Raw genomic sequence first — 27,744 nt, 5'->3', positions numbered from 1 at the left:
CTGTTGCTGATTTTGCTCCCCTGCACCATCTGGCTTCCGTTTTACCTCTTCTCCAAAGAGCATTCCTTCAATAAACAGTTTTCATAAAGATCTCCAATGCAGGTTTGCTTCCACAGAGTCTGCCTTAGAACAGGTGGCATCAGAAGTTGCCTACGGAAGTGGACTCGGCAGGTGGGATTCTGGGGGTGGTGGGTCGTTCACCTGCCAGATGGTGACGTGGACCCATCAGTGGGGTGAAGGTCCCTGAGGTCCTATGACCTGTGGCGGGGGTGGGGGGCGCACACTGACCAGTTTCATGTCTCTGGTACAGGAGATGCAGAAGAAACAGCCACAAGAAGGACCGTGGGACTGGGTGGTGATATTAAAAATCATCTGTCCAATGAAAACGGATAAAGACAATCTCAGATATGATGACGTGAAGCCAAGTATGACAGACGGCCTAAAAGCACTCACCCCCCGCAGGCACAGCACCTTATATTAAGGAGTGGCAGAACCAAGAAGAAGGACTTCCCTGGCGGTCCAGTGACTGAGAGTCTGCCTGCCAGCCAATGCAGGGGACACGGGTTCAATCCCTGGTCCAATAGGTTGCCCTGGAGCACTAAGCTGGTGCTCCACAACTACTGAGCCTGCGCGCCCTAAAGCCTAAGCTCCACAAGAGAAGCCACTGCAATGAGAAGGCCAAGCACTGCAACTAGAGAGTAGCCCCCGCTCCCTGCAACTAGAGAAAGCCTGCAAGGCAACGTAGACCCCCCAAAAAAAAAAACTAAGAAGGGTGAACTCAGTCCAGGCAAGTCTGTTACATCAAAGTCAAGGCCCTGATGGAAAGACATGAACTCTAAGGCTTGAGATGGGGATGTGTGTCGTGCTCGGTCACTCAATTGTGTTTGACTCTTTGCGACCCCATGGACTGTAGCCTGCCAGGCTCCTCTGTCCATGGAATTTTCCAGGCAAGAATACTGGGGTGGGTTACCATTTCCTTCTCCTTGCATCCCCTGCATTGGCAGGCAGGTTGTTTTACCACTGAGTCACCTGGGAAGCCTCACGATGGGGGTGTCTGTGTCTATTTACTTGAGAACCTCAAACCCCGGATTACCTGGGCCCGCAAAGCGGCTGACTCCCTCTCCTTGGAAAACAGAGGAATCCCCTTTGCTTGAAGACTACAGTGGCAAATAAGACAAGCCTCTTACAAGACAGTGCCTGCCCTACTCAGGACTGCCCCCACCTCCCTCCTGGCCACTAGACCATAATGAGGGTGAAATCTCAGCATCACCCAATGGGGTTTCTGGGATCATCATTCCAAACACCCCAGGGGATCGGGCTAACGGGCACAGAGGCAGGAGCTGAAAGGATGCGTGGGTCCTGCGGTATCAGTCAGGGGTGCGGAATATAAAGCAGGATGGGGAAGAGCCGCTGAGGACATCCTCCCATGAACACCCTGGCGAATGTCAGGGTCTCATGTGCTGGGGTGGGGGCCCTCTTAGGAGCCTGGAAGAGCAATAGTGAAGTGAAAGTGAAGGTCACTCAGTCGTGTCCGACTCTTTGCAACCCCATGGACTACAGCCTGCCAGGCTCCTCTGTCCATGGAATCCTCCAGGCCAAACAAAATACTGGAGTGGGTAGCCGTTCCCTTCTCCAGAGGATCTTCCCAACCCAGGGATTGAACCCAGGTCTCCTGCACTGCAGGCAGATTCTTTTCCCTCTGAGCCACCAGGGAACCCCGGAAGAGCAACGGACCACACTAAATGATTCCAGAACTGGCACAGCAGTCTTTGGAAAAACAGACCTTGAGGTCACTGGGACCTCAGAGTGAACCCAACGGTGTGGCTCAGGGCCCCCGCCACTCTCCTGCCCTGTCACACCAGTGGAACCCTTTCCCATCCCACGACCCATCACCTACAGAAACTCAGCTCCATTAAACAGAGGTCTCAGGGTGGAAAACCAGCACAGAAGTCACATTAAAAATCCCTTCTTAGTGCCAAGTACTGTAGCAAACGCTTGGACTCAACCAACTAGCTTTCAAAGCTGTCTTTTTATTTTCCAAAGGTGGAGCTAACATTACACATACTGTTAAGTCTCTTTATTTTAGGCTTTTATTTACCTAAAACATAATCTATCCTACACTGCATATAAAAGTAACCAGCATGGGACCTAGAGGAGCTGGCCTACTAGAAAGGGTCTGCCACATACAGCAGGAAAAGCCATGAGCCGGCTGTGTCCTTGGAGAGGGCCGGGGACACACAGTCTGAGTACCAAAGCCTAGAGACTACACTGATTCTGCCTCACAGATCCGGCCCTCTTCTTCTTCTTTTTTAGATTTATTTTAGTTTGGGCCATGCTGGCTCTTCCCTGCTGCTTGGGCTTTTTCTCTAGTTGCGGTGAGTGGGGGCTACTCTCTAGTCGTGATGCACGGGCTTCTCACTGTGATAGCTGCTCTTGCGGTGGAGCGCGGGCTCTAGGGTGCAAGGGCTTTAGTAACTGCCACACGAGGGCTCAGTGGTTGCGGCTCTCCAGCTCCAGAGCACAAGCTCAGTAGTTGGGGCACAGGGGCTGACTTGTTCCATGGCATGTGGGATCTTCCCAGACCAGGGATCAAATCTGTATCTCCCGCATTGGCAGGCAGATTCGTTACACTGAGCCACCAGGGAAGGCCCCCCCCTCTTTTTTTTAACTTATTTATTTATTTGGCTGCACCAGGTCTTAGTTGCAGCATGCGAACTCTGAGTTGTGGCATGTGGGATCTAGTTCCCTGATCAGGGATCCAACTCAGGCTCCTCTGCACTAGGAGTGCAGAGTCTTAGCCACTGGCCCACCAGGAAAGTCCCTAAACACTGTTCCTGTTCCTTGTTCATCTCCAGCAACGTTTCTTCTCTAGGGAATTTTCTTTTTTCCTTTTTCTCGTAATTTCAGGTTACCTTGCCACTCCTTTCTACACCTCTAATTCCATAAGGCTATACCTTGAACCCGACATACCAGACAGATAGAATCACAGTCTCTGTCTTGAATCTTTCAGCAAGGCACTAGATCTAATATAAGCAAAGGCCTAGTTCACTAACCTCAGCCAGTGCAGCACCTTTATGTGAAGAAAGGAGTAAACCTGGTGAGTGGTTTTCGCATTAAAAAGAGAAGACATCTAGACAGTAGTTTCCAACTAACTTCCCCAAGATACTTATTAACTACCATGGGAAAGATGGTAATGCTTCTGAGGAGAAATCCACAGTGAATTATATCTCGATAAAGCTGTGACCAGGGTCCGGCACAGGGCGGACTGCGAAGGTGCTGGCAATGCTTCATTTCTTGATCTGGGTGGTGAATCCAAGGGTGTTTGTTTATAGTTTCTTTAACAGTAGATATGTGGTTTATATACTTTCATACAAATATTTCACAACTCCCAATACAAAAGTTAAAATAAAAAAAAAAAAAGAAAGTAAATTAAAAGCAGATGGTTTTTGTTTCCAGAAAAGAAAGCTTAAAAAAAAAAAAAGGAGCAGGTGGCAGGAACAGTCATTATCAGCTGACCTGACATCTTTGGGACGCTCCTCCTCATCACTGGGACCTCACAGTGAACCTGACGGGGTGGCTCAGGGCCCCTGCCACTCTCCTGCCCTGTCACACCAGTGAATGCTTTCCCATCCCACGACCCGTCACCTACAGAAACTCAGCTCCATAAAACAGAGGTCTCAGGGTGGAAAACCAGCACAGAAGTCACATTAAAAATCCCTTCTTAGTGCCAAGTATTATAGCAAACGCTTGGACTCAACCGATTAGCTTTCAAAGCTGTCTTTTTTATGTTATAATTTATTTTCCAAAGGTGGAGCTAACATTACATGCACTCTTATTTTTTATGCTTTTATTTACCTAAAACATAATCTATCCTACACTGTATGTAAAAGTAACCAGCATGGGACTTCCCTGGGGGTCCAGTGGTTAAGAATTCACCTTTCAAAGCAGGGGGCACAGGTTTGATCCCTGAGTAGGGAACTAAAACCCCACATGAAGTGGAGCAACTAAGCCACAGGCCACAGCTACTGAGCCTGAGTGCCACAACTAGAGAGCTTGTGCACAGCAATGCAAGATCCTGTACGATGTAATGAAGATCCCGTGTGTCTCAACTAAGACCCAATACCATCAAATAAATAAATACATTTTAAAATAAAAGTACCAGGTTTTTAATGTTATCTCTGGAATCAAGAGACAGTTGAAGCTAACTCTTGAATAAAATCTACAGTTTGGTTATAGTCCTTCAGTATTTGGAAATACGATAGGATGGCATCTGCACACTGCAAAACAGTCTTTGTTTACACATTCAATATTTATTCACTAAGTGGTAGGATTGCAGCCATGAAACTAAAAGATGCTTACTCCTTGGAAGGAAAGTTATGACCCACCTAGATAGCATAGTCAAAAGCAGAGACATTACTTTGCCAACAAAGGTTCGTCTAGTCAAGGCTATGGTTTTTCCTGTGGTCATGTATGGATGTGAGAGTTGGACTGTGAAGAAAGCTGAGCACCGAAGAATTGGTGCTTTTGAACTGTGGTGTTGGAGAAGACTCTTGAGAGTCCCCTGGACTGCAAGGAGATCTAACCAGTCCATCCTAAAGGAGATCAGTCCTGGGTGTTCTTTGGAAGGAATGATGCTAAAGCTGAAACTCCAGTACTTTGGCCACCTCATGCGAAGAGCTGACTCATTGGAAAAGACCCTGATGCTGGAAGGGATTGGGGGCAGGAGGAAAAGGGGACAACAGAGGATGAGATGGCTGGATGGCATCACGGACTCGATGGATGTGAGTCTGAGTGAACTCCGGGAGTTGGTGATGGACAGGGAGGCCTGGCATGCTGCAATTCATGGGGTCGCAAAGAGTCGGACACAACTGAGTGACTGAACTGAACTGAACTAAAGCGGTAGGAAGCAACTTTTCCTAAAAGAATGCATTTGAAATGATTTCTTCATCTTTATTAAGAATTACAAGCTAACATAAATAGAATAGGTCACTCAGATGGTAAAGAATCTGCCTGCAATGCAGGAGACCTGGGTTCAATCCCTAGGTTGGAAAAATCCCCTGGAGAAAGGAAAGGCTACCCACTCCAGTATTCTTGCCTGGGAAATCCTGTGGACAGAGACTGGCAGGCTATACAGTCCATGGCTTCGCAGAGAGCCCAACACGACTGAGCGACTAGCACACATCTTAACCCAAAGCCAAGGGGTAACGACAAAAAAGGAGTTACATTTCAAAACTGAAGACATACAATAATTTTCTTTACTAATTTCTAAAAGTGAATGGTCCTCTTCCCTAGGCCAGTACTGGCATGTGTGCTTTAAAGATGGAATGTAACACTCGTGTTCTTAGCAGTATTTTTCACAACAGCCAAGAGGAGGAAGCAACCCAAGTGTCTATTGACAGATGAAAGGATAAACAAAATGTGGTCTATCTATATACTGGAATATTGCTCAGCCTTAAAAAGGAAGGAGATTCTGGGACTGCCAGAATTCTGGTAGCCCAGTGGCCAAGACTCCAAGCTCCCAAAAAATGGGGCCTCGGTTCGATCCCTAGTCAGGGAACTAGATCTCATATGCTGCAACTAAGAGTTTGCAAGACAAGACTCCCACGTGCCTCAACTAAAATTTCCTTAATGCCACAACTACCATCTGGTACAGCCATTGATACTTTTTTTTTTTTAAAAAAAGAAGGAAATTCTGATATAGGCTACAACCTGGATGAACCTTGAAAACATTATGCTCAATGAAATAAGTCACAAAAAGACAAATACTGTAAGACTCCATGATACAGACTTCTCTAGAAGTCAAATTCTTAGAAAAGGAAAAGGGCGAGTTCGTATTTAATGGGGACAGAGTTTCAGTTTTGCAAGATGAAAAGAGTTCTGGAGCTTGGGTGTAAAACAGTGTGAATGTACTGACATTGGCATACTTAAAGTCGCTAAGATGATACCTTTTATGTTATGCGTGTTTTGTCACAGTTTTAAAAAATGAAAGTAAGATTGAGAAGATAACATATTGAACTGGGCAGGGCAGTCACCTCTGGGGAGAGTCCAGGAGTAGGGAGACAGGTATTATAAAAGTGTTGTTTTTAAAAAAACCCTTACATAAAGGTCTGTAAAGCCCTATTCGCATTTTAAAAGTATAAATATTCATAGTTTCGCTTTTTCATAGTCTGGATTTTCTCGGACTCTCAGGTTGTTAAAAACAGGACCCAGTCACACTGAATCTGACATTTCTAAAGGTGAATCATTGCACCTTGACACCCAGAGGCTGAAGCTCCCAGCTCCACTCCTCCCCATGCTGATTCTGATGTCTTTGTCTTTCTCTACAAGCCCGCAACCACTTCTTAGCACATCGCAACCTGGTGCTCGGTGGTAAAGAATGGACCTGCAGAGCAGGAGACCTGGGAGATGCAGGTTCAAGCCCTGGGTCAGGAAGATTCCCTGGAGGAGAAAATGGTAACCCTGTCCAGTACTCTTGCCTGGGAATCCCATAGACAGAGGAGCCTAGTGGACTACAGTCCGTGGGGTCACAAAAAGTCAGACAGGACTGATTGATTCAGCATGCAACCCCACTCAGCAGACCACACCCTTCCTGCAGTTCACTAAAAAAAAGTATTATTCTATGAACTTCCTTCATTTTCCTACTTTTATATACTCTCCTAGGCCTATTTCCTTCCTGTGCTTAGCGATAATCCTTTTTCTATTTTTAGAGAAAATATAAATGCTTTCAATTAAAAAATAAAAACATGTCCACTGGGGAAAATTCAAACAACACAGAAGGATATGAAGAAAGTACCTCCTGTCACTGATGTAGCCCCAAGAGTTACCCCTGTCACAGGTTCAAATGCTGTGTGCTCATGTATTTTTATGCACCTATAAATATCAACATAAATGTATGCACAAATATTTTATACACTGTTACTAATACTTTTATCAAAAGTCAAACCAGACTCTACATTATATACAGCAACTTGCTTTTCTTGATAAATGACGTGGTCATGGATACATTTTCATCTCAGTAAATACAGCTCTACCTTATCTTTGGCTGAGTACTAGTTCATAGTATAGACACGCTATAATTTACCTGATGATTCCTGCCTAATGTGTGGAAAACTCACACGTATCTGGTGTCAAAGGGAATCAGGGCTGCAGGAGAATACTGAGAGCAGAGGAGACACACGGAAGTATGTTCTTCCTTTACATGGACATTTGGAGACGAGAAATAGCTGGGCCATAGATGAAAATTAAATATGTACTGCAAACTGAATGTCCAAAAAAAAAAAAAAACAGCTGTAGTAAAAGGAAGGAAAAGGGAAAGAAGATAGACAAACGGCAAAAAATCCAATTTAATTCAAACACACACCCACACACTCCTTCCATGGACTTTACATTGTGCCATGAACTCATGGCATCACTGACTCAGTGGACATGAGTTTGAGCAAACTCCAGGAGATAGTGAAGAACAGGGAGGACTGACACGCTCAGTTCATGGGTCGCAGACAGTCAGACAGGACGTAGCGACTGAACAACAATGGACTCAACTATGCCCCCGCCCCCGTTCCTACGTTGAAGCCCAACTTCCAAAGTGACTGTATTTGGAGATGGGGCTTTTGAAAGGTAATTAGGTTAGACAGGGTTTCCTTCAAAGAAGGTGATGGCAACCCCACTCCAGTACTCTTGCCTGGAGAATCCCATGGGCAGAGGAGCCTGGTGGGCTGCAGTCCATGGGGTCGCTAAGAGTTGGACACGGCTGAGCAACTTCCCTTTCACTTTTCACTTTCATGCATTGGAGAAGGAAATGGCAACCCACTCCAGTGTTCTTTCCTGGGAAATTCCATGGACAGAGGAGCCTGGGGGGCTACAGCCCATGGGGTCGCACAGAGTCGGACACAACTTAGTGACTAAACAACAACATACGGTTAGATAAAGTCATAAGGGTGGGCCCCTCAAGATGGGGACAGAAAAAGAGCTATCATTCTCTCTCTCTTTCCTTTTTGGCTGCACTGAGAGGCTTGCAGAACCTCAATTCCCCAACCAGGGACTGAAACCCGACGCTTGGCAGTGAAAGCCCAGAATCCTAACCAGGGAACTCCCAGGCTCTTTCTGCCGTGTGAAGACCCAGTAAAAGGCAGTCATGGCAAGTAAAGAAGAGAGAGGGCCTTTACTGGCAGCCTGGTCTGCTGGCACCTTGATCCTGGACTTCTCAGCCTCCAGAACCATGAAAAATGAGCATCTGTCGTTTAAGCCACCCAGTCTATGGTATTTTGTTATGGCAGCCTGTGCAGATGAATAGAGGCTCTAAGGCCGTAGGTATCACTGTACCTGTGACCAACCTGCCTGGTTACACTGGGGCCCGGGCACAAACCAACCTTCAGACTAAACACCTGCAGAGTGCCCTGTTTAAATGGTAGCTGCCCCCAGGGGCTCTGCTCCTCCGTGTCCTCTGTCTTGACTTCTCCCCTTCCCTCAACTTGAACTGCCCAGAACTCTTGGATCCTCTTTTTTTTTTTTTTTTTTTTTATGTCGATATCCTAGTTCAGGTACTTTTCATTCTTAACTAACATAAACTATGACTTCTGGGCCATTTTGCCTTCTGAGATGGCCCACACTCTGTCTATGGAGTGTTTCTCTCGAGATAAATGCACTTTTTACCTGAAAAGTCAGATAAACTATGACTTCCTAACTGGTCTCTTCCTCTCTTTCTGATTCACTCTATACTCTGAGTGGATTTAAAGAATTAACTTTCTAAAATGGAAATCAAAGCATGATAGTTGTCACTGTTCGAATTCTTAAAATATTCCAGCAAGATGGATATTTTTTTAAATGCCTCTGGAATCAAGATCTCTCTCCGTAACTGACAATCCTAAGGTCACTAAACCTCCAAATGATTTAGAGTTTTAGCAGTAATTTAGTGCAATAAAAAAAGATCTAGGACTTCCCAGATCTTCCCAGTTTGCTGCAGTGGATAGGAATCCACCTGCCAATGCAGGGGACACGGGTTCAATCCCTGGTCAGGAAGGATTCCACATGCCATGGAGCATACTCAGCCTGTGTGCCACAACTACTGAAGCCTGAGCTCTGGAGCCTGGGAGCCACAATTACAGAGACTGTGTGCCTAGATCTCCACCATAAGAGAAGCCTCCACAATGAGAAACCCACGCACCACAAGGAAGAGCAGTCCCCTGCTCGTGGCAATTAGAGAAAGCCCAAGCAAAGCAAACAAGATCCAGTGCAGCCGTAAAAAAAGAAAAGGAAAAAACTCTTAGAGAAAAAAAAAGATCTAATGCAATAAAGGACCAAAAAACCAGCATCAGTTCTCTGCCACCTAGGGAAGGGGAGGCCTCAACTGTGATGTACAAACACCACCATCTCACCTCCTCTATACAGAGACCAGAGCAGAAGGACCTGTAGAAGCCCTGTTCACTACTTAAGATAGTTAACAACCAGTGAGGGGATTTGTCTGGTGGTCCAGTGGTTAAGACTCTGTGCTTCCAATGCAAGGGGCATGAGTTCGATCCCTAGTCTGGGAACTAAGATCCCACCTGCCACGTGGCTTGGCCAAGAAAATAAAAAATTGAAATAAAATAATAAAAAACTCACAATTAACTTAAAAAAAAAAAGTGAGTACGTGCTCCACCCAGAACTGTAATTGCAGAAATAACCAACCTGAAAGGCTAGCGAGTGCAGCTAACATTGTTGCATACTTCTCTTCCTCCAGCAATTCCAACGCATTTTTCAAGCATGACATTCCTACAAAGTCAGAACAGCCTCCCTGTTATAAGCGGGTAATTTGAGAGCCTGAGTGATGGACCCTTGCCAGGGTTGCAAAGAGTTTGGGTTGCAATCTTCACTGCCAGGGTTGCAATATGTATGTAAAATTTGCAATCTTGATTCCGACCTCTCTTTCAACCGTCCTTCCATATACACACACACTCTGGTTCTTTATATCTGACCTGAACGCTTGATAATACATCTGACTTTAATGGATGGATTATCCTAAGTGGGAGACGAGCTTCCGTAAAAACTACAGGCTGAGCCATAGCTGAATGGTACTCATCTGAGTCTGATCAGTCAAAAGATGACAGGAAAAACGACAAGTCCCAGAAGCCAGGAAGTCTATGGCCTTTATAACTTAATCTAACCATTTATTTCAACATATTCTGCCCCCATCTCTTTGGAAAGAGGAGCCATTTCTGCCTGGGGCTGCTGGATGGCTTTATAAGGCTGTTTTCTCTCCTCTGCAACCCAACGCCCGTCTACCGACACTGAGATATGTTAGCAGAGAGTAGAGGTCAGCTCTGGAGAACTCAAGTGACCAGTCAGCCTTCAGCCGCTGGGCCTTCCCCTAAACAAGCTGACGTGCGGTAACAGCAGGCGGCCAAGGTCAGGTCAGCCGGTGGAATTACACACCAAATACAAACTCTCTCAAGAGACACTTGTGAGAACGTGTCACGGCCATGCTGGCTACTCTCTCCACATTTCACAAACTGCCCTCGAGGATCTACTCAGACTCACATACAAGATGTGGGCAGGGGTCCTGAGTACCCCCAACCTGACCAGCAGGAAAGGGCAGAGGACCCCCAGGCTCTAGAGCTGGACTGCTGGGTTCAAATCCTGAGTCAGTCACTTCCAGGCTTTGCAATCTTTGCTTCAATTCTTTGTGTCTCTTGCTTTTCATCCGTCAAATCAGGACCCTCCTTGTTAGGGTGTGAGGATATAACCGAGCAGGACCCTATGGGGCCTTCCCTGGACAGGCCTTCCCCCATATCCTCTGCTTCAGCTCCTCTTGAAGAACCTAGATAATAGTATGTGATGCAAATTTCCTGAGTTGTTTTGCAGATCTGAAAAAACTCCCACCAAATAGAAGAACTACTTGATGACCACGAGCACACAGCCCCAGGCCTCCTGGAGCCTGAGGACTGATAAAGTGAACCCCTGTGACACCCCCTGCTCCCTCCTTATCAGCCAGTCAGAGAACTGTGCACAAGGTGATCACATACCTCACAACACCACCCACCTGCCTCGCCTGCCATTTCAAAGTGCTGTGCTGAAACTCTTTGTAGAGTTGAGGCTTTTTACAGCATGAGCCACCCATCTCCTTGCGCGATCCTGCAATAAACCTTTCTCTGCTCCAAACTCTGACGTTTCAGTTCCGCCTCACTGTGCATCCCCCTTGAACTTGCATCAACAAGGGCACAAAGAGTCAACACATACAGAGAACTTGGAACAACCGGGCCTGGCAAATGGTAAGCGTTCACTAAATGTTAGCTATTATTAACTAAGAAAGGGAAACAGCAAAGGGAAACGTGTTGCATTCTCTACTTCCACCTCCCTCTTTGAAGTTACCCCGATCTGCTTTCTTAACGTGAAATGATGACCTCCTTTGAAAACATTTGCTCTGTGCAACATGAAGCATGTTTAACGATTAGTCCACAAAAACAACAAAAAGGCCAATGTTGATGCTCCTTTGGGAGAAAGCCTGCAAGTGAAGTCAACGCTGCTGTCCGGGGCTCCTGGAAGAGCTCGGTCATTCCCGGGCTCACAGAAGTGTAAACAAGACGGTTACACTTTGGGGAGGTTTGTCGGCCAGCATAAACCTCAAAATTAGCCTAAAGAAGTGTTCCCTTGTTTTTAAATCACCTTTATGGCCTGAAAAAGTTTTTTTAAAAAAACCTACACTTTAAAAAAGTATATAAACGATTCTGACACCAGAGGAAAGAAAAAAGGGAGGAAGAAGCGGATGCAAATGGCCAAGTCCCTGTGAGAAGAAAGGGTATTTTTCAAGCATGAGCCCACTTCCAGGAAGTAAGGGAGTTCTTATCTGGCTCAAGCAGAAAAAAAGATCATTCCACTCTAACGGCTAAGGTAACAGTAGAAAAATCAGAAAGTAGTCATTTGATAAGTATGAGTTGTCATAATTGACTGTGAAGCAGAAAGTACTTGGTATTTTGAAAGTACTGTTCAACTAAGAATTGGTTTCTGAGATGGCACAGTGAAAAATCCATCTACCAATGCAGGAGATGCAGGTTTGATCCCTGAGTAGGGAAGATCCCCTGGAGAAGGAAATGGCTTCCCACTCCAGTATTCTTGCCTGGAAAATTCCATGGACAGAGGAGCCTGGAGTGGGGGGGGCGCGCTATAGTTCATGGGATCACAAAGAGTTGGACATGACTGAGCACACAGCACCGGGGTGTGGTGGGGGGGGTTGTCACTCCAGATAGAAAAGTGTTGTTAGTCGCTCAGTTGTTTCTGACTCTTTGTGACCCCATGTACTACTGCCCCTCTAAGCTTTTCCGTCCATGGAATTTTCCAGGCAAGAATACTGGACTGTGTTGCCATTCCCGCCTCCAGGAGATCGAACTCAGGTCTCCTGCATTGCAGACGGATTCTTTACCTTCTGAGCCATCAGCGAAGCCCAGATGGAAAGGAAGAAAACAATAAAAACCATCAACAACAACCAAAATGCTTTTTAGTTAAAGCTCCAGATGGAAAATTGTCATCAGATTAACCTTCTTAAAGACCAAAAAACAAATGATTTCTCTGGGGTGTTCATCTGCCTAAAACACTTCAGTATTTCCCCAGAGCCTATGGGAGAGGGTGGAACACATCTTGAGGGAACGGAGCCCCCACCTACCTTTCCAACCTTGCTTCTCCACCAGAAAAGGTCCACTTCTGCCAGACTGGCTTCCTTATTTGTTCCAGGGGAGGAACAAACCATGCTCATTTCAGCTTTGTGTCCCCAGCGCCTCCCACAGTGCCTGGCACATAGCAGTTTCTCAGTAAATGGTTGCTGATTCGACAGAAATGTGAATGTGTTCATGCCTGTGCCCTGTGCCTCCCTCCTGGGAAGCCTCTCGCCCACTCGCCTCATGAAGACTCGGCCATCCTCCAAGGCCTCCTTCTCAAAACCAGCACCAAAGCACCGGCCCTTGCGATTCCCCTCCCCCACTCCCTATACCTACAGAATCCCAGCCCTTTCAGACTTTGATTGCTATTGAAGTATCTCTTGTTCCTGTGTTTGGCCTGCCCCACTAAAATCGGAGTTTCTGGAGAACGGCAGGATATTGTGAAGCAGAGGGAAGCAGTGGAAAGGTTATTGATCTGCAGCTAGGCAGATCTAGTTATGTGGCTTTGGGAAAAATTTTCTGAAAGCATTTTGAACAGGGCCTGGAACACGGTGTGCACTTCATAAAGGCTACTGGGCTTCTCTGGTGGCTTGGTGGTAAAGAATTCGCCTGCATTGCAGGAGATGTGCGTTCAGCCCCTGGCTTGGGAAGATCCTCTGGACAAGAAATAGAAACCCACTCCGGTATTCTAGCCTGGAAAATCCCATGGACAGAGGAGCCTGGCGGGCTATAGTCCATGGGGTCACAAAAGAGTTGGACACGACTTAGCAACTAAACAGCAAAAGCTATTACCACTGTTCAGCTCTCGGAACCTCAGTTCTCTCACTTACAAAATAATACTGATAACAAATTCTCTGATAGGGTTTTTTAAAAAAATATAGTTTTGTTTTTATTTATTTATTTATGGGCCTTGCCATGTGTCATGTGGGATCTTAGTACCTGGATTAGGGACTGAACCCTGGCCCCTGTGTTGGAAGTACGGAGTCTTAACCACTGGTTCACCACGGAAGTCCTAAAGTGGGTCTTTATGAAGATTAGAAATAATGTCTGAAAAATCTCTAGGGCCTTCCTTAGCACAAAGTGGCCAATCAGTAGCCACATGGCAGCTATTTTTGCAAAGCTTCATGCTGGGTGCAGAGAAAATGCCCCATAAACATTTATGGAATGAGTTGAATGAATGGAGAGACAGACAGTCTGATATCAACTCAGATATGGAGGGGAAATTTGTCAGTCATTCATTCAACAGATCTTTATGAAAGGCTTATCACAATGTTCCAGGCTTTGTTCTGGGTGCTGGCTTTCGACAGTGGCACAGCCCCCTTGCCCTGGGAAATGTACATTCTGATGCAAAAGGCAGATAATAGAGGTGACAAGGCAACAGCAGCTTATGTGGTATTAGGAAGAATTGATGCTTTTGAACTGTGGTGCTGGAGAAGACTCTTGAGAGTCCCTCGGACTGCAAGGAGATCAAACCACCTAAAGGAAATCAACCCTGAATATTCATTGGAAGGACTGATGCTGAAGCTCCATTACTTTGACCACCTGATGTAAAGAGCTGACTCATTGGAAAAGACCCTGATGCTGGGAAAGATTGAGGGCAGGAGGAAAAGGGGGTGGCAGAGGATGAGATGGTTAGATAGCATCACTGACTCAACAGACATGAATCTGAGCAAACTCTGGAGGATAGTGAAAGACAGGGAAGCCTGGCATGCTGCAGTCCACGGGGCTGCAAAGAGTTAGACATGATTTATCGACTGAAAAACAGCAACGTGGTAAATAGTTGCTATGAAGAGGAATGAAAAGCAAGGTGAGGACAAGCTAGGGACTGGGCAAGGGATGTCTGCAGAGGCGGCGTTCAGGCAGAGCTTCAGAGGGGCAGATCTGGGTTTTGTGAGCTGTCCTCACCCTCAGGCAGACTGGGTACTTTTCCACGGGGCAGCCTCTGGTGCCAGGAGACCCACCAAAGAGGCTGCAGTCTGGCTCCTCTCAACTCAGACCAAGCCGCAGACACTGCTGAACCAGCAATTACAAACTTATTTTGACAAGACCATTTGACTCAGCCACTTAGCCCCGAGTGGAAGTAAACGGATGATAGCCATACCGCCACTGGTCTGTTCCCCAGAAAGTTCAGATCGCTGTTTTCTCCAAACAAGTAGCCTTCGGGGTGAGTTGAATCAAACTTCTCTCCTCCCATAATGAAGTGGCTGGCAAAATAGCTTCCTAGAGGGCGAGAGACAGAAACCAGTCAAACTAAGCCAAGTGAACAAGCCGATTCAGGGGGAAAGAAAAAAAATGTTAACCCTTCAACAAACAATTAGAGCCATTTCTAACCCTAGGGAAATTTTCTTCTCTTGACTGGGGATAATGGCACCAAATACGCAAAATCCTAGCAGTGAGAACCCAAGATTATCAAATATAAAATAGATCACTGTTTTCCTTTTGACATTCTTTTTTTTGGCTGTACTTCACGTGGTGTTTCTCTAGTTACGGTGACTGAGGGCCTCTCTTGTGGTGGTATACTGGCTCAGTGGTCTCAGCACACAGGCTTAGTTGCCCTGTGGGATGTGGGATCTTCCCAGACTAGGGATGGAATCCCCCATCCCCCTCATTGGCAGTCAGATTCTTAACCACCTGATCACTGGGGAAGTCCCTTTTGACATTCTTAATTGAATCTTTACCATGATCTGCCTATCACACCAAGAAGCAAAAGACCAGAAGGCCCCACAACGCACATTAATGAATATATATATATATATATATATATGTATTTTGTTCCTGAATTTTTTCCCTTACACTTGAAATGGTTATTCCTTATTCTGCATGTACTCATGAATCTTAACTGCAGGTAGCAGCATGCACACACGCACATACGTTCCTTTGCCTGGACCTTTCATACGCTGGCTCATACCCAGACACAGTAGTCTCAGCATTTCCTTGCCAGTTCCGTGTATACTTCCATCACCCCCAACAATGAAGCCTCCTTGTGTTCCATATTTGCTTCAAAATGATGGTTTAATAGGAGAATACAAATTAAGTAATACTGCCCCAGGCTTTACTAATCAACTACCACACAGACTCTTGCCTGGAAAATTCCATGGACAGAGGAGCCTGGCGGGCCGGAGTCCACTGGGTCTCAAAGAGTCAGACACAACTAAGCGACTGGGCACTCACATACCACAGATTATATTGCTTAACTGGACAAGTTTAGTGATTTTGAAAGACACAGACACGCATATACACCCTAGTCCCAAATTCACTGGCAGTCTTCATGGCCAAGGTTACAGGGACATCAGTCAGGCCCCACCTTGACCAGCCAGGAGGCAGGAATATTTTCAACTCTCCACTAACCAGAGGCAATCTGCAGGCAGGGTCAGGATCCCCAACTGCCTTATCCAGACAGATGGAGGACGCGAGCCAGGACATGATGGCACTAAGTAACCAGGGGAGGCTTAGGTAACACTGCCCGTTCCATCTGGGAACACTTTCCAAATCTGATTAAACGCATGCTTCTCACAGACTGGGTCAACAACAGGTCCTACCGCATAACACAGGGAACTGTGTTCAACATTCTGTGATAAACCACAATGGAAAAGAGTATAAAAAAGAATGTATATATACAAACAGAATCATTTAGCTGTACAGCAGAAATTAACACACTGTAAATCAACTATACGTCAATAAAAGCAAAACAGCAACAACAACAAACCCCACATGCTTCTTAGCTCACATTTCTATAATCTAACTCTCCCATAAAGGTGAATGGTTCAAAAGTGAGTGACTCGGCCATATCACATTCCATCAATCTCTCATATACCCCAGTTCTTGGATTAATACAAAGAACTTACGAATCAGCAAAAGTCTTCTTTATGTGTTATATGGCTAGCATAAATGTTTCAATTTTTTAGGCTTACAGAAAACTCTAAAAAATGAGATTCAGCACTTTCAGCCTGTGAAGAAGCTGCAGCAACAAAGGCAGAGAAGAAAGCTCTAACAGGAAAACGGAATCAAACATTCATTTTTTTGGATTTTCTACTCATGGAGTTGCTTTGGTCTAGAAACACATTAAACCAAACAACATGGATAAAATCCCTTGCCACAAAATGAGGCAATTCTTTAATTAACCAGCAAGCAGGAAAACATTGAGAGTCGTTGTTGTTATTTTAATTCCTAAGTGGTGTCTGACTCTTTGGGACCCCAGGGACCGTAGCCTGCCAGGCTCCTCTGTCCATTGGATTTTTCAGGCAAGAATACTGGAGTGGGTTGCTATTTTCCTCTCCAGGGAATCTTCCTGACCCAAGGATTGAACCTGCATCTTCTGCATTAGCAGGTGGATTCTCTTACTACTGAGCCACCTGGAAAGCCCTTTGTTTGAGGGTAAGAGCAGCCGAAACCAAAGCAATCAAGGAGGAACCCTTGAAAGTTACCCATCAACATGAAAACACACAGGGGCAGCCATCCGCAGTGATACACAGTGCGATTCATCATTTAGGAGCTTAGTTATAAATTATTTATGTCTAGCACTTACTAGCCCTATTTTCCACGTGCATAATTTATAGAGAAGGAGGTGCCTAGCTGTCACAAACAGAAGCAGCCATCTCAAAGAATTTGTCATTTACTGTTGAACATTAGGAAAATATATTTTTACACATTAGACATTATACATTTACTATACATTAGGTGAAATTAGGAAAGATGTTGACATTAATGGGTGGCTTGCCCAGATCATGAAGAAAGAATCGGGAGAAGCAGGTGCGGTGTCTGGAGTGGTACGGGCTGAGTTCAATCTGGGCCACGCTGAGTTTCCAGGACCTGGGAGCCATCAGGTGAGGGATGTGGGGACAATGAAATCAACGGATAATCAGCTTACACATGGTAGTGATTGATTCTGGCAGGAGAAAAGCACTAATGGCTTCAGGGTTAAAGGCTTCGGGGTTAAAGCATTAAAGATGGCAGGGTTCTACTGGAAATGCCCTTTTGGGGACAGCCATGATAATAAATGAAATTACCCAGAAAGCAGTTTATAGAGCTAACTGTAGCCTTGTCTGGCATTTAATTTTATTTTTTAACTTTTAACTTAATTTTTAATTTTTACATAAATCTATTCAGCTGCACAGGGTCTTGGTCGAGGCATGCGAACTCAGTTGCCGAATATGGGATCTAGTTTCCTGATCAGGGATCATACTTGGGCCCCCTGGAATAGAAGCTTGCTGTCTTAGCCTCTGGACCACCAGGGAAGTCTCTATTTTATTTTATGACTATTAAAAAAAAATTTTTTTTTGGCTGCACTGCACAGCATGTGGGATCTTAGTTCCCCAACCAGGGATCGAACCCACATCCTCTGCATTGGAAACTCAGAGTCTTAACCACTGGAGTGCCAGGGAAATCCAGCCTTGCTTGGCATTAAAAATCAAGAGCACACATATACAAAGACCTAAAAGGAAGGTCAATAATCCACAGGTGAAAAGGAGGATTTTTTCATTTTGAGAGAAGTGTCAATGCCACACTAATCTCCCTTGACACACTTAAAATACGAATGCCTCATCAGATAAAAGAAAAACGTTCCGTTTGCTCAGGCTGCCCAGACGTGGGGATCAGGGCGCAGTGACCTAGACGGTGCGGCCACATCCACAGATGGGAACACCAAACATACCAACAGTCCCTGAAAAAAAAGTGCCTCGTGGACAGTTCGTGCACATTTTTGCTTCTTAGTGACAACTGTGCACTAAGATCAGAAATGCTATGGAAAAAAGAACTACACGAAAACATGTCTTTGCCTATGTGTGGGTAGGAAACAACACACATGACTAGTAGATTACCTGCAAGTTTTTATTAATTGGCTATAATTTTTACTTATTTTATAGTTTTTATTTTACTTTGTGGGCCACCTATGTAGCATGTGGGATCTTAGTTCTCCGACCAGGGATCAAACCTGCAGTCCTCGCATAGAAAGTATGGAATCCTAATCACTGGACCTCCAGGGAAGTCCCATAGTTGGCTGTAATTTATTAACCAAATCATAACTGGAATTCTTTGTAGGCTTTAAGAAGCTACATCTTGGGACGTCCCCGGTCCAAGGGTTAAGAATCCACCTGCCAATGTAGAGGATGTTGGTTTGATCGCTGGTCCGGGAAGATTCCACATGCCAAGAACAACGAAGCCCAAGAGCCCCAACTACTGAGCTCAAGTGCCCAGAGCCCATGTTTTGCAACGAGAGAAGTCAGTGCACCTAGAGAGCAGCCCCAGCTCGCCGCAACTGGAGAAAAGCCCTCGCAAAGCAATGAAGACCCAGTGCAGCCAACAATAAATTCAATTAAAAAAAATCTAAACCTTATTTTTAAAAAGACGTATCTTGTGGTAATTATCATGTTGTACCCCTTAAACTTACAGAATGTTGTCAATTATATCTCAGTAGAACTGGAAAAAAGAAGCCACCATCATACACAAAAATTATATACTTTTAAGAAAAGTTTTTATGAAATATAGTTGATTTACAATGGTGTGTTAGTTTCAGGAGTATAGCAAAGTGATTCGGTTATAGATATACTTTTCCATTACAAGTTATTACAAGATACTGAGTAAAGAGTATGCCTGATTGTGCTATACAGCAGGTCCTCGTTGGCATCTACTTCACATATAGTAGTGCAGACATTTTAGTCCTAAACTCCTAACTTATCACTCACCCCCCAAATTGTAGTTAAAACAAGGCGTGTGTGGGAGGGAAAAGGGGGAGTCAGTGATTAATGGGTATAGTTTCAGTTTTGCAAGAAGAAAAAGTTCTAGAGATCTTAACACTAATGAACTGTTAACACTTGAAAATGGTTAAGGTGGTAAGTTTAATGTTATGCATTTTTAACCACAATAAAAATAAAACATCAAGGGGGAAAACCCCATAAAGTATGGCCCAGAATGATCAGTACTAGTACAATTCAGAATATATATGTGTGTGTGTGTATATATATATATATATATATATATGTATATATATAGTATTAGAGGAAAAAAAGGCATCCAGATTAAAAAAAAAATTACTTACAAGGGAAGAAAATTACACTACTACTGTTCTTCCAGATCAGCACTGTTCAGTAATAATACACCATGACAGGACTTCCCTGCAGGTGCAGTGGTTGACTCTGGTCTTCCACTGTAGAGTCAAGGGTTCAATCCCTGGTCAGGGAACTAAGATCTCACATGTCTTGAGGCATGATCAAAAAAAAAAGCAAGCCGCATATGTAATTTTAAATTATCTAAGAGCCATATCTTTAAGTAAAAATAATCAAAATTAATTTGAATATATTTTATTTAACCCAATGTTGGATATTCTAACAACCCAATATATCTGAAATATTACTTCAACATGTAATCAATATAAAAACATTTTCAGGTGCTAGTCACACTCTTTTTTCGACTATCTGCTGAGAAGAATACAGCTCTTTGTTAGTCACCATGTGAAAAAGAAATATCTCGAAATTAACAATCTAAAATCGTTTACCCAATGAACCACACTCCTGGGGTATACTCCTAACATCATAACGAAAGTAAATGTTACCCAGTGGATTCCAGAATTTATGTCTGCCCCAGTGAGATATTCTGACATTTGCCACCAAACCACTATGAACTATTACATCACACAATAAAGGGCAGTTGACACTTCTCATTTTTCCTCAACTCTGTATTTAATGGATACCCTAAATGTTAACAAACAAAAACTCTTAATTTGGGGGGACTTCCCTGGCGGTCCAGTGGTTAAGAATCTGCCTGCCCGTGCAGGGGACACAGGTTCGATCCCATCTAGGAAGGTTCCACACACCTCGTAGCAACTACTGAGCCCACGTGCCTAGAACCAGTGCTCTGTAGCAACTCACTGCAGTGAGAAGCCTGCGCACCCTCACGAACAGTAGCCCCTGCTCGCGGCAACCGGAGGAAGCTTGTGCACGGCCGTGAAGACCCAGAGCAGCCGAACACAAAATTAATTAACTTAAAAAAGATAATGATTCTCCCCCCAAACAACAAAAAACAGTTTGCAGCCTTCTAGGTTTTCCTATACATATACAAGCACATTCAAGTTTTCGGTTTTGCTTTACTTTGTTTTTTAACCTACTTAAAATATTACTCATAATGATCTGCATGTAGCTTTTTTTTCTCTAATGTAACACTGGCATCTTTCCATGTCTGTACTTATGGACTTATGGATTGACTTCATTGTTTTTTTTTTCTGGCCCACTCCAATTAGCTTACAAAATCTTAGTTCCTTAGGGGATTGAACCCAGACCCAGCCAGGTCCTAACCATTGAACCACCAGGGAATTCCCAACCTCATTGTTCTTAATGACTATCTAATAATCACCCCTTTTTGAAAGCTTACTCTATATACCAGTGCTATACCAACAAATATTACATAGGTTATTCCTTACAACCCTATAAGGTGGGTGTTAACTATTTTTTTTTTCCTTATTTTACCAAAGAGGAATTGAATGCCCAGAGAGGTTAAGGACTTTGTCCAAGGTCACACAGTTAAGAAGAGGCAGTGCCATGCCCCAAATCCAGCTATTTTTATTCCAGAGCCTGTGTGTGCTCTTATTATACTGTAATCCCATTGAGTGTCCAGATTGAATTAACTGTTTCCCTCCTGATAAACGCTCTCTACTTCTAGTTTATGTTGCTTGCCTGTTTTTTTTTTTTTTTAATTGTTTTTACATCTGGAATTTGTCCTTGTGAACTGTGTGAGATAAGGGTTTAATTTTTTTTTTTTCCAAATAGGAAACATCACTAACATAATTTCTTGACTATTCCATTTCCCCCACTAATTATTTTACTTTCTTATTTATTTATGGTTGTGCTGGGTCTTCATTGCTGCTGGGCTTTCTCCGGTTGCGGCGAGTGGGGCTTCTTCTCTACTTGTGGGGCCTGGGCCTCTCATTGCAGTGGCTTCTCTTGCTGCTCAGTCAGGCTCTAGATGTCTGGGCTTCCTTAACTGTGCTTCCTGAGCTCTAGAGCACAGGCTCAAAAGTTGTGGCCCATGGGTTCCTCCACTAATTGAAATTTGATTTTTATCATGCTATATATATATATAATCTAGATCTGGGTCCTATTCTATTCTGAACAAGTATAATATAGGGTTTTTTTGGGGGGGGGGCACGCCCCAGGGTCTCAGCTGTGCTGTGCAGGAGCTTTTAGCTGTGCCATGTGAACCCTTAGTTGCAGCATGTGGGATCTAGTTCCCTGACCTGGGATCAAACCCAGGGCCCCTGCATTGGAAGTGTGGTTGTCTTAGCCACTAGACCACCAGGGAAGTCCCACAATATGGTTTTAACAACTGTAGCTTCACAGTATATACAGCAAGGCACAGTCAATGGACCCAAACCTTTCCAACCTTCTCAAGCCCCCAACCTTGACCCTTCTACCTGTTTTCCTTCTACTTTGTGGCCCTCCTTAAAAACCCTTTTCAGTTACCAAAGTTTCAATACCTTCAACTTCCCTATATTTGTATTCATACTTTCTTCCCATCTCAAGAAGATATTCCTATTTTCCCCATCGCAAGCATTATTTTTCACCTAGGTTCTCATTCCCAACTAACTCTACCTCCTCCAGACCTCACCAGCAACCATCCTTCTTACTCAAGACTTCCATTCCTCATTCTCCACTGGCTTTTTGTTTGCCTCTACAAACATATTCTCTCCCTGACTTAAAAACAAATACAAAAACAAATGCCTTAAGACCCAACCACTCACCCATCCATCCACCCACCCACTCATCCACCCACCAACCCATCCACCCACCAGCCCATCCATCCACCAACCCATTCCTCTATCCATCCATTCCTCCATCCTCTGTCTGCTCCCACCCCCACATCCAACACCCCCTCCAATCTTTACAGCAGTTTCTACCACTGCACTGAAGCTCTTCTCTGGAACACCAACCAGGCCAACTGTCTTTTCTCACTCTTCATTCACCTCATGAACGCTCAGAAGACTTCAACACTATGTCTTTCTTTTCAGCATTTACTTCTTTATTTGACTGCTCTGGGCCTTAGTTGTGGCACGGGGCGGGCTTCCTCTAGTGGTGGTGAGCAGGAGCTGCTTGCTCGTTGCAGCGAGGGGGCTTTTCACCGTGGTGGATTCCCCTGTCGCGGAGCAAGGGCTCTAGAGCTTCAGGGCTTCAGGAGCTGCTGCCCTTGGGCTCAGTGGTTGCAGCTCGCTGGCTCTACAGCACGAGCTCAGTAGCTGTGGTGTGTGGGCTTAGTTGTCCTGAGGCATGTGGAATCTTCCCCGACCAGGGATCAAACCTGTGTCCCCCACACTGGCCAACGGATTCTTAACCACGGGACCACCAGGGGTGTCCTCAAGCTCTTCTCTTGATTTTATTCAACTGGCATAAAACACTCGGTACTGCCTTTGTTCATATTTATTTATGTATTTGGCTGTGCCGGGAATTAGATGCAGCATTCGGGATCGTCCATCTTTGCTGCGTGTGGGATCTAGTTCCCTGACCAGGGATCGAACCCGAGCCCCCTCATTGGGAGCTCAGAGTCTTAACCACTGGACCACCAGGGAAGTCTCTTTACTGTTATTTTTAAAAACAGTTTTTATTGAGGTATAACATACACAGCATAAAATTCATCCATGTTACAATTCAATGACTTTGGCAAGTATCACCACAATCCAGTTGAAAATATCACCACCACAAACTGCTCCCTCATGTCCATTTACAACTAACTCCCCTCCCACCCCCAGCCTTAAGCAAACCCTGCTCTGCTTTCTATTTCTTTGTATTTGCTGTTTCTAGTCCACACAAATGGACACTTACAATAGTACATCATCTTGTTTCTGGCTACTTTCACTTACCACAATGCTTTTGGGGTTAATCTGCATTGTGTAGCATATATCAATAGCTGTTTTCTTTAAATTGCTGAATAGTATTGTAATGTATGAATATACCTTATTTTGTTAATCCATTCACCAGTTGATGGACATTTGGATTACTTTCAGTTTTTTGATCATTATGAGCAATGCTGTTATGAACAATTGAACACATGTCTTGGTGGGTATCTATGTCTTCATTTCTTTTGAATAGATTTACTCATTGGAAAAGACCTTGATGCTGGGAAAGACTGAAGGCAGGAGGAGAAGGGGACGACAGAGGATGAGATGGTTGGATGCCATTATTGTCTCGATGGACATGAGTTTGAGCAGGCTCCAGGAGATGGTGAAGGACAGGGACCTGGCGTGCTGCAGTTCATGGGGTCGCAAAGAGTCAGACACGACTGAGCCACTGAACAACAAGAGGAGTGCAACGCTAGATCATAAGGTAAACTTATGTTTAACTTTTTAAGATACTCTCAAACTCTTTTCCAAATTGGCCATTACCGTTTTGCATTCCCATCCATAAGGTACAAGGATCCCAATTTCTCTGCATTCTCACCAACACCTGATGTTGTCTTTTTTACTGTTACTTTCCTAGCAGTTTTGAAGTGCTATCTCATTGTGGTTTTAATTGTATTTCCCTAATAACTACTGATGCTGAGCATCTTTCCATGTGTTTATTGGCTATTCCTGTATCTTCTTTGGTGAAATGTCTATTCAACTCTTTTGTCCATTTTTAAATTGAGTTGTCGTCTTAATATTGAGTTGTAAGAGTTGTCAAAATATTCTGGATGTAAATCTTCTATGTGTTTTGCAAATATTTTCATTCAGAAGGTGGCTTGTCTTTTCATCTCCTTAATGTTGGTTGAAGTAAAAACATTTTTAATTTGGAAGAAATCCAATTTATCAGTTTTTTCCCTTATGGATTTAGCTTTTGGCATTGTATCAAAGAACTCTGCCCAATCTGAAACAAATACATAGCTTCTCCTATGTCTTCTTTTAGGGGTTTTATAGTTCTAACTCTTGAATCTAAGTCCTTTTTTTTTTTTTTTTTTTAATTTTTGGCCCCATCACGGAGCATGTGGGATCCTCAACCAGGGTTTGAACTCTCACCCCCTGCATTGGAAGACAGAGTGTTAACCACTGGACCACCAGGGAAGTCCTCTTTGCTGTCATTTAGTCACTAAGACGTGTCCGACTTTTTTTGTGACCCCCATGGGCTATAGCTCACCAGGCTTCTCTGTCCATGGAATTTTCCAGATAAGAACACAGGAGAGGGTTGCCATTTCCTTCTCCAGGGGATCTTTCTGACCCAAGGATAGAACCTGAGTCTCCTGCACTTGCAGGCAGATTCTTCACATCTGAGCCACCAAGGAAGCCCTGGGGAAGTCCTAGGTCCCTTTTAAAAACAGCTTTATTGAGAGATAATTCACATACCATACAAGCCATCTATTTAAAACATACAGTTAGATGGTTTTTTAGTATATTCACAAGTTATGCAACTATTCATCATTATCTAATTTTAGAATATTTTCATAATCCCAGAAAGAAACCCTGTTAGCAATCACTTCTCATCTCCCCCTCCCCCAGCCACTGGCAGTCACTAATCTCCTTTCTGTCTCTATGGATTTGCCTCTTCTGGACATGTCATATAAACGGGATTATACAGTATATGGCCTTTTGCCTCTGGCTTCTTTCACTTCATGTAGTGTCTCTCCGGTTTCAGCTAAGCTATAGCACATATCAATGTCATTCCTTTTCATTGACGAATAACACTCTGCTGCACGGATTTACCACATTTTATCAGATGTTCCAGTCACCAGTTGTTGAACATTAGGGTTATTCCCACCTCTTAGCTACTATGACTAACGCTGCTATGAACATTCATGTACATGTTTTGGTATGGAATATTTTTATTTTCATTTTTCTTGGGCACACATACACACACACACACACCCCTAGGACTGTAACTGCTGAGTTATAAAGTAACAAAGCATTTGAGGAACTGTTAAACTGTTTTCCATAGCAGCTGTACCTTTTTACATTCCTATCAGTGGTAGACCAGGATTTCAGTTTCTCCACATTCTCACCAGCTCTTACTATTTGTTTTTAAAAATTATTGCCATCCTAGTGGCTGTGAAGTGGTAATCTACCTGTAGTTTTGATTTGCATTCCCCTAAAGGCCAATAGGAAAGTTATGACCAACCTAGATAGCATATTCAAAAGCAGAGACATTACTTTGCCAACAAAGGTCCGTCTAGTCAAGGCTATGGTTTTTCCAGTGGTCATGTATGGATGTGAGAGTTGGACTGTGAAGAAAGCTGAGCTCCAAAGAATTGATGCTTTTCAACTGTGGTGTTGGAGAAGACTCTTGACAGTTCCCTGGACTGCAAGGAGATCCAACCAGTCCATTCTGAAGGAGATCAGCCCTGGGTGTTCTTTGGAGGGAATGATGCTAAAGCTGAAACTCCAGTACTTTGGCCACCTCATGCGAAGAGTTGACTCATTGGAAAAGACCCTGATGCTGGGAGGGATTGGGGGCAGGAGGAGAAGGGGACGACAGAGGATGAGATGGCTGGATGGCATCACGGACTCGATGGACATGAGTTTGAGTGAACTCCGGGAGTTGGTGATGGACAGGGAGGCCTGGCATGCTGCGATTCATGGGGTCGCAAAGAGTCAGACACGACTGAGCGACTGAACTGAACTGAACTGAACTGAACTGAATGTGGATGGGCTTCATCCAATCAGTTGAAGGCTTTAAAAGCCAAAACTGAGGTTTCTCAGAGGAAAAAGAATTCCGCTGTAAGACTTACATACAAATGTACAGCTGAGTCCCCTTGCTGTTCACCTGAAACTACCACAACATTGTTAACTGGCTATGCTGCTAAGTTGCTCAGTCGTGTCCGACTCTGTGTGAGCCCACAGACGGCAGCCCACCGGGCTCCCCGGTCCCTGGGATTCTCCAGGCAAGAACACTGGAGTGGGTTGCCATTTCCTTATAAGTGGCTATACCCCAATGCAAAATAAACAGTTTAAAGTATGGGGGGAAAAAAAAAGTAACACAGAAATCCTGCCTGAGCTTCTCGTCTGGCAGCCTCTCCTACAGATTTCAGACTGACGAATACAACATCAGTTCCTGAGAATCCAGCTTGCCGGCCAGCCCTACAACTTTCAGACTTGCCAGCCTCACAATAATGGAAGCCAATTGTATGTGTCCGTCTCCCATGGGTTCTCTTTCTCTGGAGAACCCTGGTGATACAGCCACCATAGAGCCTGTATTGTTAATCCTCCCTTCTGTGACCCTCATCATGAACTACAAAGCTGATTTGAGGGCTTCTGTCCTGATGCTTGCCATAGGCATCAAAATCCCAGGATCAGAATCTACACACTAGCACACAGCTCAGTGCATCAGTGCCCGATAATGTGCACTGACGGTAATAAACAGAATGAGAAAAGGGTTGCTAGGAAACAAAGCACATAACCACCATCATATAAGGAAATCAAAGGCCCTCAATCATAAGACAGCATCGAAAAGTGAAAGAAGTCAGTCTGCTCTCAATGAAGTAAGGTACAAGTAAAGCAACAATACTGGAGGTTTCGAAAGTAGAATTACCACCTTTTAAAGCATTCAAAAATAATACCAGCATTTGAACTCTTGATCTTTATGACTCCATCATTAAATAGAACAACCATTAGCCTTATTATGGTATTAAATGTACATACTAAAATTTTTAGAAACCTACTTAATTTTATTTTTTACGTTTTTAAAATATTTTTTTATGTGTGGACTATTTTTAAAGTTTTTATTGAATTTGTTGCAACATTGTTTCTGTTTTATGTTTTGGTTTTTTCGACCTCAAGGCATGTGGGATCCCAGCTCCCTGACCATGGATTGAACCTGCACCCCCTTCCTTAGAAGGCTAAGTCTTAAACTTTGGACTACCAGGGAAGTCCCAAGAGACCTGCTTAATTTTGGTTAATGCATCAGTCAAAATTTGCCAAAACCAAATACTTCTTTACTCTGCAGTAGGTTTCCCTGGTGGCTCAGTGGTAAAGAATCCACCTGCCAATGCAGGAGACGAGGGTTCAATCCCTGGGTTGGGAAGACCCCTGGAGAAGGAAATGGCAACCCACTCCAGTATTCTTGCCTGGGAGATCCCATGGACAGAGGAGCCTGGCGGGCTACAGTCCACAGGGTTGCAAAAGAGCCAGACATGACTTATCAACTAAACAACAACAAAGCTAAGAGAAACTTTTATA

General features: G+C 44.2%; 1 protein-coding gene across 4 annotated transcripts in view; it reads right to left on the bottom strand.

Annotated features, from left to right (window-relative positions):
- RNF157 (ring finger protein 157) overlaps positions 1–27,744 on the bottom strand; it is a 74,962-nt gene that overhangs the window by 42,396 nt on the left and 4,822 nt on the right. For 3 of the 4 annotated variants that reach the window (XM_024979845.2, NM_001205618.2, XM_024979846.2), the window contains one exon: positions 14,725–14,843. In XM_024979845.2, coding sequence (XP_024835613.1) covers positions 14,725–14,843 — 119 coding nt within the window. Of the gene's footprint in view, positions 1–14,724; positions 14,844–15,531; positions 15,569–27,744 lie in introns of those variants that run through there. The other variant, XM_059877862.1, reaches the window with a different exon arrangement.

This window comes from Bos taurus, chromosome 19, assembly GCF_002263795.3.
Source record: "Bos taurus isolate L1 Dominette 01449 registration number 42190680 breed Hereford chromosome 19, ARS-UCD2.0, whole genome shotgun sequence".
Lineage (NCBI taxonomy): Eukaryota > Metazoa > Chordata > Mammalia > Artiodactyla > Bovidae > Bos > Bos taurus.
The sequence above is the reverse complement of the archived record's forward strand: the minus strand, read 5'-3'. Positions and strand labels throughout refer to the sequence as shown.